The sequence below is a fragment of the Saccostrea cucullata genome, unplaced genomic scaffold, assembly GCF_032062105.1.
Source record: "Saccostrea cucullata isolate Sc308-1 unplaced genomic scaffold, CSIRO_AGI_Scuc_v1 ctg3507, whole genome shotgun sequence".
NCBI classification, from domain to species: Eukaryota; Metazoa; Mollusca; class Bivalvia; order Ostreida; family Ostreidae; genus Saccostrea; species Saccostrea cuccullata.
Genome location: NW_026920170.1, coordinates 113,237 through 127,226, shown reverse-complemented (window position 1 = coordinate 127,226; position 13,990 = coordinate 113,237). Strand labels below are relative to the sequence as shown.

Here is a 13,990-nt window from a genome sequence, read left to right as displayed (position 1 = left end):
TATTTTTACGCTATGTCATATTTGTGAGAAGACTCGAAGAATATCTGTGAAAATAATCTTAATAATTTATAGTTATTTTCATTTCTTATCATCCTCAATTTGAAAAAAAAGCATCTGTGAGAATAGATATGATTGATAAAATAATCCAAAGTTCTTTAAATATTAATTAATTCATTTTGATGCATGCACTTTTACACAGTTTCTGATAATGGTGGATTTTAAAGAGAAACCATTTTTTTCTGCTTTTATGACTTCAAAAAATAATTGTCACTACGCTTCTGATGGATAAATTTATATGAAGGGGAACTTACCTAGATAGAGCAATATATCAATGAAACAGTTCTAAATTTATTATTTGATTTGTATCCTTAAAAAGGTTTAATCTTGTTTTAGGACGATTTTTTATTTAGAAAACTTTATGGAAAATTAATTTTGGCTTAAACGATTGAAACTTATGTTAGGGAAATGACGTAATCATATGCAAATAACTTTCTTCCATTTTTTGTTATTTTTAGAGAGGGTTAAATTAAAAAAAAAAAAGAATGTCCCTTGACTTTTCACAGATATAAATTTGATAATTTTGAATAGTTAATTATAAGAATTTTTTCACTCTAGAGTAGGAATGAGATTATTTAAATAGTTTAGACTCGGAGAAAGACTTAAAAAAGTAATTATGATTCAAAAACAATAATTAAGCTTTTGCAATAAAAAGTTCACATCCTTTTGAATGTATTTCTTTTAATTCTTGTTTTGTCTTTGATAAATTTTAGGGAACATTCGTCCTATGGACTGTAAAAGTCTTTTTGTTGACGGTTTTACTGCGTCGTGTGTTTATATGATTTATCCCTGGTACAACCGTTCAGTGGATGTTTTCTGTGATATGGATACAAAAGATGGGGGTTGGACGGTCAGTATGATATGAAATTATTGTTGTATGAAATAACAACAGATAGAATACATAAATAAAAACTTACAGAAAAATAATTTTGCTGATTTTTTTAATACAATAGGTGATACAGAGGCGTGTTGAAGGATCAACGGATTTCAACAGAACTTGGAATGAATACAAAGAAGGCTTTGGTTCTCTACATTCATCTTATTGGATAGGTATGCATACATGTATATATGTATATTCGTCTTATTGGATAGGTATATTGTATACATATATATGTATTTATTTCTTATGCTTCGTCTTATCGGTAGATATACATAAACAGGTATCTAATCCTTGTTATTGAAATCAGGTCTAAAATGGTTCGCAATATTAATGCGCCGCAGGTCTGCCCATGAGTAACATTGGTGATGCCGTTCTTTACCAGACTAGCCCCTTTGTTGTACATATTATGCACTGACGAAAACCATGTGTCACTATTGAATTGAAAACATGTAGTAGACAATAATGCTTGGTCACTTATTCAAATTAAAATTAATTAGAGATCGGTAGTGACGAAAACAGCGTGACATGTAGAGAACTGCATTCCATATAAGGTAGTGAACCCGAGCTGGTAAATAATAAAAAAATCATCTTTTGCTAAAAAAGTATTCATGTATCTATGATATGGGTTGTTTTTAAGCCCCATAGTACATATAGGACTATAGTCATAAGCTTTCGACTTATTTTTGTTTTTATTTTTTGTGAAAAAATGCATATTACTAGCTTTATCAAGCTGTTTTGAATAGTTTAATAAAGATAATTATATATCTATTTCAAGCTATAAAATTACTCATTTTAATCAAGAGATTGTGTTGGACTTAATATTACCTGGTTAAATAACTGTCCAAATGCACATTATCTTTCCTCTCCAAGTTGGGAAAGCTGATAAAATCGGACTGTCATTCCTCTATGAGAGTTAACTCTTGGATTTTCGTGGATTACCTTAAGGTTTAACTTCAGAAATAGATCATAATGGTGTCGGTAGCACTTCGGGAGAAATACGTCAACATGGTCATTACATGTATACCATGTATACTGATCAACAAAACACCTTGCTGGCTATAATTTCACCCGAAAACTGTGCTTAATCTGTTCTTGTAGAATCCTTTCAACTAATTTATGTCACTTTCATGCAAACATTTGCAATAAATTTCACACGATGTATCAAAATAACTACACATCGTACAACTTGCCATGGAGGCTGCCATTTTTTTTTTACTAATGCCACTTATATAAATTTCAAGAGGAAGGGAACTCATTCGAAGAATCTTAAGATAATCTCGATTTTAAACATCCTGTATCCTTTCAATCTTTCGTTTGCACAAAAAAAATTACAGTAAATTTTTATTAAACGTTCCATTTTCACTTTAATTATGTATTAAGATTCTTTACATCTTCTTGCCTTTTAAAGATATTCTTTTCTGTAATAGGTATTTGCACACTATCTATACAAAATTACACCAAGAATACATTATCATTAGCTAGATAAAAAAAAGAATTGTAACAAAATCGTCTGTTATTATTCAATTTAGACCCAAAGGAATGAATTTGAATATTATCGATGTAACGCCTTTTCTGTGCTATCTGCATGATTTTACTCGTCATACTTAAATAAACAGAAATAAACTTACCATTCTAGCAGTGATGCCGCCGTATATTTGTTTGTTGTAAAGCTCCTCGTCCACCAATTCTCCCACAGGTGATCTCTCTCCCATATTTCGATTTAATCACACACTTGCTGGTATTTGTAAAAGACATTCTATATCCGTCAGGTTAAGCGTTTTGAGTCCTATTGCTTTCACGTAATTCAAAGCATTCAAATCTGATGAACGTTAACCGAACTATGCAATTTGCAGGGGACAGCGGAAAAGATTTCTCACAAGATGGAATTATTGTATTTCATTGTAACATGTCTGTTGTATAATGAATAATTATTAAAAATGCACATGTTCAACTGTAAATGTTTTAATTAGACCATAATACAAGACAGTTCTATAATAATTATTTTGATGTATCCTGTGTTATTTGGGCAAGTGGTCGAACTTTAGCTTTGTACTCCCCACAACCCGTTACCCAAATAATGCAGGATGTACAAAAATAAATATATTATAACTATTTATTTCAAGAAAATGCACCATGCCATGTTTTTTATTCACGGTTTTATTTCAGGAAATGACGTCATCCATCAATTAACTAAAAACAGGCCATCTCTATACGTGTCCATTACTTTGACCAATGGAACAACTCTATATCAACAGTACAAGGAGTTCTCTGTAAACAACGAGACAGACAACTACAGACTTTACCTGAATGGACCGACGGAGGGGACTTTAGGTGGGTCGTCTGTTTAATCAGAAGGAGATATCTTAAATCCATTCATAAATTATAAATGAATGAAACGTACGGAAATAACAAACAGTATTTAAGATGAAACGTCCATAATTATCGTCTCCATCAATTAGACGCATGTCTTTTCACACAATCGAAGCGGTTTGATGATCAAGACTCATTCCATTGTTTACTTTATATATTTTTCGGGCGACAATTGATGGTCACATCAATGTTTTCTTGTTTAAACACTGATTTGACGACGGATTTATCCACTATTTCACGATCAAGACCATAAGCACAAGGCGGGTGTGAGTGGTCAGCAGGGGATGCTCACTCCTTCATGGCACCTGATCCCACCTCTGATGTTTCGGAGGTCCGTGTTTGCTCTGCTGCTATTTTGTTTTGTTTAATTGTCTTTGATATTGAATATTGTTTGCTATCTATTTATCCTACCTCTACAGGTGACAGCATGATGAACACAGGTTTTCATTTGGCGGATCTGTCTGGGATGTACTTTTCCACCCCAGACAGAGATAATGACAGAAGTAGTACCTATCACTGCGCCATTGATTTTGGAGGAGGAGGCTGGTGGTTTAACGACTGTACCCACGCCTTCCTGAACAGCGCCTGGTCTTCTACATCCTGGTATCCGCTTCTTAGCTCAGGAACAGATATAAAGAAGATCCTCATAATGATAAAACCGCACTGACTGTGTTACGTAATGGATAAACCGCACTGACTGTGTTATTTAATGATAAAAACGCACTGACTGTATCTTAATGATAAAACCGCACTGACTGTGTTACGTAATAATACAACCAATTCATAATAACTTCTTCTAAAATATTTGATATAATGAGCCTTATAAAGGGGGACAATGTTGTAACCTACTTTGTCAGCAGGGACCAGTGTGTACTTATTATTTAAGGTAGGAAAAAACACCCCAGGATTCTACTTTAACCTATTTCTTAAAATGTATTTTAAAAAGGATGATATTACTATATTGACAATAATGAATGATCCCTGGAAGAAAAATAACAAATTTTGTCGTGTTTATGTCATATTTTGTAAAAAAAATCATAGAGTCCTATATATTGGTCACTTGTGAGCTTACAATTTGGAATGTGTTAACAATATCTAAGTGCAATAAACAAACATGTAACAGTCTGACATAAAATGCAGTTGTTTATCTTGTTCCATATATAGTAGAGGTCTGATATTTGTACACACAGATATAAGGGTTCTCTCTGTCGGTACTACAAAGGTCAAGATCAAATCAAAAGGTCAACATTTACATACGTTATTCTAGAACTCATTTGAATCATTCTGTTGATTTTTGTTAAAATAAATATTACATTTTCTCATAAGAAAAATTAACTTCCGGATATTTACATGTGAATTTTCAATTCCGACGCTACATGTGCTTTATTTTACTTGATATTTTACTCAAACTTTCCAGTATCAATACTTATCCCGCTTCAGACAAATTTGAAGATTTCTGACTGGATAAAACCTGAACACGTGACGCCCTGAAATTTTCCGTATTACGTCTCCATCTAGGCGTAATATGAAAATCGGGCACGCGATTCCGTTTGCAACGTTATTATTGTAAATAAAAATGTCGGCTAAGAAACGGCTTACGTAGGTAGTTTAGTTTCTCTTGTTACTGTAACGATATTTTATGTTGATTGCTATTGGATTAAAACTTAATATTTTCATATGCACAAATATTTTTTTTTAAATCGATAAAGGTCTTCAGCGGGATAAATTCGTAACACAGTCAGTTAGTGACCTAATACGGTCACTAATGACCTTCGCCTCGCCCAATACGGATTTCCATTTCACACCCTGTATGAATCCGTTTTAGGTCACTAACTGACTGCATAACTAATAATTTTACTGATTTAAAGTAACAAAAAGGTTATATTTATTTCAAGTAGTACACAATTGATCAATTGATAATTCTAAAATAAGGCTCATTCTCCAGTCGAATGTCTGATTTAACAGTCTTCTTATAGGCGTCTAATAGGCTGTATTTCAGACTAGGTGGGCAAACAATGTGTGGTTGAATTGCTTCAAATATATAAAGAAAGATTTTGTATCCTAAAAAATGAAAATTTCACGAAAATTGAATTTGAGGACAAATAGATCCTACCTATAGTGTCCTACCTTAATCTATCTAATTCTTTCTTTTAATTCTGGATTGTTTAATAACAGAAGGATAGAATTTTTCCAACAAATATTTATAAAAGACTGTTCTTTGTCTCGCTCAAATAATATTTGCAAAACAAATGGGGTCTGAATATTTTTCGTGTGTAACAACTGTAGTATATAGTATCATTCAGTCGATTCCATCCTTTACAAAGTCTTTGATCCTCCTAGGAATTCCTAATTTTGAATGTTGATGATAGAATAACGGTGCACCAAATACGCAAGTTTCAAGATTATCTCCCTTAGTGCGTTTTTTCGTCGAGGAGGAGAGTTTTGTTGTCGCACAAACAGATATTTGAGACAGATTATTTATACACTGTGTTTATTAGAAACATTGCAACATCGATATACAGGTTTATCATAATACACGCTTGTCAGGATGCACTCTACAACTCGAGAAAAACCGAATGAATATAAAGACATCATTTCAAGGCAAAAATCGTAATAAGAGAGAAAATATCAGTGGATGTGAGACTTTTCGGACGAGGGAAAACACCGTACACATGCATCTGATCATTGCACGTCGGGAATCTAAATGATATATTGATCATTTTCTTCGTTATAACTTTGAAACACTGACTTTTTAGAAAATGTTCGTACGATCAAGAAAATCAGTTACTTTTATTAAAGACTACGATGCTTCTTTCGTTTTCAAGTACCGTTCACGGTAGCTCAGTCGGTAGAGCGCTCGCTTCGTGATCGGTCGTGAGTTCGAATCTCGGCCGCGACTGACTTAAGTCGATAAAATGGGTAGCAACTGTTCCTTCGCCATGCGCTCGGCACTTTGAAGTGAAAGTTGCGGGTTCTTCGGATGAGACCTTAAAAACCAAGGTTCCGTGTCAGCGATGAAGATCTCTCACTGCTCAATGGCCCTAAGTGCCGAGTAAAGGTAAAAATTTAAAGCCCTTCACCTGCATACGGTGACGTCTCCATATAAAATATTCTCGAGAGGGACTTTAAACTATATACAATCAATCATTTTTTTTTTTCACGCACCGAATAATTGATAGTAGATTTTGTAAATATGCACAGTTGAGCTTGATGAAATCATTGAATACATCACTGCTTAGCATTATCATCTTCCTAAAACATATGATGGATATGGAGATAACGAACAGTATTCAATCTCTAAGTCCATAAAACAATACAAAATAAGAGCAGAGCAAACACGGACCCCCGAAACATAATTTTAAAAGCCAAAAATATCGTTCATTTATGTCTGCACGTTTGAATACAGAAACAACCTGTCCCAACTCTATACTGAAATGAATAGTTTTTGCCCCTCTATCGTAGGATAATTACAATCTCGAAACTCGTGTATTGCAAAAAGAAAATCATACAGGGACCCTGTCACATACAAGGATCGATGTTCAAACTTGGGACAAGGTAAGATGTTGTTACACACCGACATTTGAAATTGAGAGTTCAATGCTTAAACATAAGATATCGATTTGTGGTTTAAGTAAAGATATTGATTTTTCATTTAATCTCATGAATCTCATCTATTTTCATGAAAACAACTTAAAAAAAATCGCTGGCATGACATTTCTTTACAGATTTTATCAGAAAGGACAAGATAGGTAACAGCCTAATCTGAACCCTTATTTGATGAAAAAAAATCAGAACACTTGTAAAATTGTGATAGTTTGTAGTTGAGAAGTTAAGATAATAATTTTCCTAAAATGAATTTAAATATCGCCTGTTTTTGTTTTTGATGTTTATGTCTAAAGACTATTAGATTATTCAAAGGGAGAGGTGGTAATGCATAGCGGCATTCTTGAACTTAAAGGATAGAAAATTAAAATTTTTTCGTGGTAACTGTGTGTGTATAAAGAATGACCTGCCATTCTTATCGCTACTACGACAAAAAAAATTATATGTTGCTTAATGTTACTTTTGTATTGCTTTTTTCACTTGGATAAAAATAATTAAAAGTAAATTGTAAGAACTCAATTTTATGCATACATTTTGTTTTTGGTAAAATTAATACAGTAAACAATTTTCTATGGAACGCTGTAACATTCATTAATTAATTGGTTAATTCGTCCACTTCTAGTATGCTATCTTGTGAACGTCGTGTTATTGATCCTTTTGTTTTCTTTGTAGTCCTTTTACATTATATACACATTCATTTGAGTCAATAAAGAATTCATCAATGGACTTAAAGTATTTTATGTTGATGCCTCATAAACTTACTATCTGCTTATCACGAGAGAGTATAGTATGGCAAACGTTAAAGTCAATATCAAATACTGGTAGTAAAAATTAAGGGAAGGTCTTTTTACACGAAATAGATCTTGTTAAATGAAATACACAAGTAATTGTTAAATCTCTTGCACCAATTATCCAAAGGTATGGACGGGGGAGGGGGGAGGATTCAAAAGTTGGTCATACTCCGAGGACAAAACTGTTCTCAAGGAAAAGACTCGCATCAACCACTGAAAAAGATTTTTTCAATTTTTTTTCAATGGTTGATTATTTTTCCAAGGTCAAAAACAAAGGATCAAAATTGTTTGTACCTAAGCGAAGTTCATGTCAAACTTCAAGCTCAACGGACAAAATTGTAAGTGTTTCGTGGATAATCTTGTCAAAAGGACAACGATTGAGAAATATGAAGGACCTAGTACTAACCTTTCAAAAGTTATTGCCAAGGCTAAAGCTTTGAAGAAGTGGGCAAAAATCCAATGCAGGGTCAATGACTCAAGGAATTGTCTTCTAACAAGGTATACAATGTGATGTCCAAACGCTCTAGCGTTAACTGTTAAAATGAATGTCAAGATTATAGTTTAATGAACTTTTGCAAAAGCAGGTCACAATTTCATGTCATGTTGTCAAATATGTTGAAACTCAAGGAAAAGACTTTTTTTAAGATATACCAATCAAAAGTGTGGGGGGTTTTTTGAGGAAAAATTTTCTGGCAGACAATAACCTACTAGTACACGCGTGCGAAACCTGGGGCAAAAAAAACGAAACAAGGCTGTTTTTTGGTAGTTGAGTGCATTGTTGATTGCATATGTACATGTCCAAGTGATTTTCAATAAAATCCTTCATACGACAATTTTATGTTCATATTAATGTTACCAAGTGGGGTTAAATTTCAGCATAGGATTCATCAAGTTCATACCTTTTATAGACATGTCTAAAAGTTCATATGGGGTTAATTCTATATTTAGCTCTTTAATATCACACAGTCATATCAAGCAAAAATAAACCCCGTTTTCAATGGGGTTAATCTTATGATACAGAAACAACACCATTATACTAAAGAAAATGCCCGTATTTAACTTCAGAGTATATCTCTGCGTCAATATAACAAGAAAGGCAGCTAAGCGAACGGACTTGATGAAAAACTACAAGTTCATAAAATAGCTTCATATTATTTAATTAACTTTGACGTATTTTATGTTGATCGGTCCTTAAGCTCTTGTAGATCCGCCCATGGATCGATTTATTAAATCTCTGCTTATCCATATTATTTGCGAGAGAGAATCCTTTATTTTCATATAAAACACTGCATGTTTATTATCAGAACTGAAATATAATTTTACGTAATGAGTGAATATCATTCCACATGACAATTTTTACGAATTGTATATAATGGGATGACCTAGAAAATATACAACTGTTACTTAGCCAAAAATTAATATTTCGGAGAAAGAGGATCTTCACCATTTACTAATTAACTTGCGTGACAATTTTTCTCTAGCAAAATCATCAAAACTGTCAACACCCTATCTACAAAATATATAAGGACATGCATTTGTTTGGGAAAAAATTCAATGAAATTTATTCATAACTTGGGTGACATGCCAAGAATAATGACTGTTTATCATGAAGCATTCAAAAGCAAATTTGAATGAATTTAAAATTATTGAAAACAAAGATGAGATGTCTGTCTTTCAGTTATTACTGTGCTTTAATAGAAACGTGCTTTCTTGAATTGCTCGTGGTTTACTTCGTGAATTATTCAAATTTTCAGCTTTTTTTCTTTTATCTCAATTTGAATAAAAAGATAAAGTTAATTTGTCATTCAATTGAAAAGCAAAGGATTTAAAGCTATAAAGCTACAAACTTGAGATCATTTGCATACAAAGAGAATGACTGAACACTATTGTTCACTTGCTATATGTCTGACGGTCCCTATACAAGTCCGCTTAATTAGACACTTTCATTATAATCAGTTTTAACCGTTGTAGGCAAAACTATGCTACACATGTACAATACCCGGTAGCGAAAAAAACAACTTTGTTTAATTGCAGGAGAGCAGAAGAGTCAGATATTGAAAATAAAACGGGTATCTTAGTTCCTAAATAAGAATCGAAATCAAACTGAAAGTTACACTCCTTACTCTAGGATTCTCTTTTCATTGAAAATCGCTGTCAGTCATTAAAGAATATTTGTTTTATTAAATGTATTTACTTTCAGAAGTGTTATGCCCCCCTTCGAAGAATGCTGCTGCTGTCGGTCGGTCTGTACTCCAACAATTTCCGTTCATTTTCTTCGCACAAATTGCACTTAAAGAAATGAAGTTAGGTATATGTATATATTATGATCTTAAGAAAAACTAGGCAATGTACGGAGGAAGGGTGGTCAAGATACCGGGTACATGTAAATACAAAACCACCGGCCTTATAGGTCACCTGAGTATCATGTAAAATCTTTCCAACAATTGAATTTGGTTCGTGTTTTGAACCAGAGGCCATGAAATTCACATTTTTGAAAAAGACACTACTGCTTATCATAATTATATAATTAGTATGCTTACTCTGGTTACTTAATACCCGGGGGTAGATCAGAATAACAAAGAGGAAATGCATATCCACTTTATAACCAGCTGTGCACCCAACCAACAGGAACCACTGACACTGGGGCTACATATTTCAAAATTTTGGAAATTTTATTATAAATTTTATTCCATCATAAATGATTTATTAATACCAAAGAGCAGAATTGAAAGCATTGATTTATTTTAAGAATATGCCCCCCCGTGCCCCTGAACCAGAGGCCCTGAAATTCACCATCTTGCTAGATGCACCTTCCTTCATCATAAATATATAAACTTAAATTATTGTTATAAATATCCAGGGGCAAAGGAAAAGAATTTCAAAGAATTCATACATTTTTAATATATTTTAATTTAAGCCCCGCCTTAACACCAGAACCCATGACCAAGGGACCATGCAATTCACAATTTTCGAAGAGTCATTCTTCCTCCAAAAACTTTGTACATAGTTCATTGGTTTCATTCCAAGGAGCAGAGATGACTTTTAAAGAATGTATGCATTTTCACTATGAAAAAAAACGTAAAGTAAAATATAAGGTCTTCAAAATACCACAAAATTAAAATATTTGCTATTTCAAATTGCTGAATAGTTATAGACTATATTTAACTTACTATTACATGCAGTTGTGGCGTTTGTTCAACTACACACAACAATATATAAACAATGCATCAATCGCAATGCATTTGTCAATGTGACGTTATCTTGCAAAAGTGACACAGTTTGTACACAGTGGGAGGCTGATTAAGTCACATTTTTTACAAAAAAAATGTCTTTTGTTCTCAAATAAAATATTATCTGAAATTAAATAAAGGACCGTTTACTAGGATGCGACGTCTATTTTACTATATTATTTATAAACTGTCTGTATATTCTCCGGACAAGCGATACTGTCGTGTGTTTGTTGAATTATTGAAAACGTAATTGAAGGATCCTAATAAATCGATTCATTGTAAGGGCATACACTCAATGTATCTTGCCAAGGTTTTAAACATAAACTCAAGACCCATTAAGATATTTGAAAAGTGTCATTATATCTTGCAAATAAATTAATTATAGCTCAATTTAATGTAGTTGACCAGCAAAATATTAAACCTGCCGTCCAACAAATTAATTTTTCGCAATTAAATAAGGGAATCTATATAGATTCGCAGCACTTGTCACAAACTACATATAGTATTGAAAAGGATGATAAATTAAACTAAGATTTTTAACTTGGGTATGCCCTTGCAGTATTGAAATTTATAGATGACCTCTAAACTGCAATTATAATTGCTAAAATCACGTGATTTCAACATCAAGTGACTAGTCTAAATAAAAATCTAAATGTCGTCAACATGTAGATTTGAACCACATTCTATTTTTTTATATCAGTGAAGTCCTAAAAAGAATCGACCATTCCTATAAAGTATGTAATTTTTATTTTAAAAAATGCTGATATTTCCATTTGTTATCTTAACTGTACTGCGTTCTTTCCAAGGACCATCAGGGATTGGAACAACCTGTTAGATCATGTTAAAGAAGCCAGTACCATCGAGAGCTTCAAGAAGCAGATAACCAACACTATGACTGCCTCCTATCACCATTATGGCTGGATTCTTCCCTGGTTTCTGACAAGATGAAACATTTAAAATATACTTACATATATCTCTTAATAACTTAGGTGAACGAGATTACTTCCTCCAACTTTTCTATTGTCAACTACTCTTACTTATGCAGCAATATACCTTCATCATATGCACCGAGTTCATATATCTCAGTTGATTAGATACGCAAGAGCATGTTGTACATATAAACAATTTCTACAACGAGGTAAATTATTGACAAACAAGTTGATGAAACAAAAAGACTCGTTTAATATCATCATTTCGTAAGTTCTGAGGTCGATACAATAACCTTGTTAGCAAATGTAATTTATCATTAAGTCCAATGCTGAATGACGTTTTTTTTTCATACTAATTGTTAATCTATTATTTATACACTGAACTGACGACGAGTTTTTCCATTATTTCCAGATCATAACAAGGAGTATACGGCGGGTATGACCGGTCAGCAGGGGATGATCACTCCTCCACGGTACCTGATCCCACCTACGAGGGCTGTTCAATAGATAATGTCCTCGGTGCTCAGAAAGAAGCAAATGACGCTTTTCAATGATTTAGTCTTCATGATTTTACGAATTAATCTCTTTTAAGGAAAATACATGTCCGTAACATTTTATATCCAATTTCTGATTGGTTGTAGAACTAATTTTTGGGTATGACCCTTAATATACTGGAAAATGGCAGATCCAATGATTTCCTGGACTTGTTTCTTCCCTCTGAAAGGTGTTTTTTTCAAGTTTGGAAATAGAAACAAGTCAAAAGGTCAAAGATCTGGCGAATATTGTTCATGTGAAAAAACGTTTACTTTCTGTTTATCCCGAAAACCCCTTTACTCTTCATGGCATGCGGGTTTGGACGCTGTCTTGAAGAAATTAAATGTAGTGGATCCCTGATTCTGGGTCCTTTTCCTAAAAACCTTTTGATTTTTTTTTGCAAAAAAATTACTTTTTAGACTCCTCCAGGAATTAAACTGTCTCTTCGAATACGAATTTGAACAACAATACCACTAATTTTTAGGAAAATTACATAAAAATCTGTCTTTGTGCTCTTGCATACCTGTGCTCTTGTCAGACATTCGCCATTTTCCTCAAGTATATCTTATGGTAAATTTTGATTTTAGGGATTTAAGCAATAGAATAATGTTCCAATATCTGTTTGAAAATAAAACAAACGTGGATAACTACAATTACTTATATTTTGAAATAATTGTTAAGAATTTTGTATACTCTGTCGTTTTCACTCATTTTTAAAAATATAGTGTGATCTTTGAGTACCAAGCTTTATTACCGTCAAACGTTTCTTAAAACAGTGTAAACTACCCCCGATGTGATGTCTATAAAAATTGCTATGTGTCTTAAAGTCAATAATACATCATCAAATATTATTTGTTGAAATTTGGTAAACATTGGTGAACATAATTTTTGTTGGCAAGGAGGGTACCCATTTTTGATGTCCATTATATATTTTTTTATAAATTGAAATCCACCTGCTCTTTTGTCTACTAAACAGGCATTGGTTGCTGTAAATGTCACATATTACAGTGAATATTTCTTTGGGATTTTAACAAGTTTTATGGCAGCTATAATGAAGCTTTTATCTTCACTCTAGTTTACTGATTCTTTACCATTCATTTATAATGCAGTGTCTCCAAAAGCCCTCGTTTCCCAGCTTTTCACGATGAAACTATGTGATGAAAAGTGGTCACATAAACTGTAAGTTATAAATTCATGAAAGATTCAATAATGATATCTGTAATGTATGATATATTGTTCAGGACATTATTTATTGAACAGCCCTAGTATGTTGTTTTGCAGGTCCGTGTTTGCTCTGCTCCTATTTTATATTATTTTATGGACTTTTGATCTGGAATACTGTTTGTTATCTCCATAAAAAATAATCATGTTTCGTTATCAGACCATATATTTCTTTCCTCATGACAATTGTACAGCTTTAAAGAGAAATGGTTTACTGTTTTTGAAAACAAACAGGGGTTATAGTTTTGACAGAACGGTGGCGTAGGAAAATTATTTCTTTTCTGTCTCTCAATTTATCATAGAACAATGAATTTAGTTATAATTTTAATACAATCAAATATTTGAAGAAATTTACAAATGTAAGATAAACTAAAG

At 32.8% G+C, this 13,990-nt stretch overlaps 1 protein-coding gene across 1 annotated transcript; it reads left to right on the top strand.

The window, feature by feature from the left end:
* Nucleotides 1-805: 805 nt before the first annotated feature.
* Nucleotides 806-4,048, top strand: LOC134244503 (fibroleukin-like). The gene is made up of 4 exons (XM_062726770.1): nt 806-907; nt 1,011-1,107; nt 3,104-3,268; nt 3,727-4,048. The coding sequence occupies exons 1-4, from the start codon at nt 836-838 to the stop codon at nt 3,972-3,974; spliced, it is 582 nt and encodes a 193-aa protein (XP_062582754.1). The 5' UTR covers nt 806-835; the 3' UTR covers nt 3,975-4,048.
* Nucleotides 4,049-13,990: the final 9,942 nt, after the last annotated feature.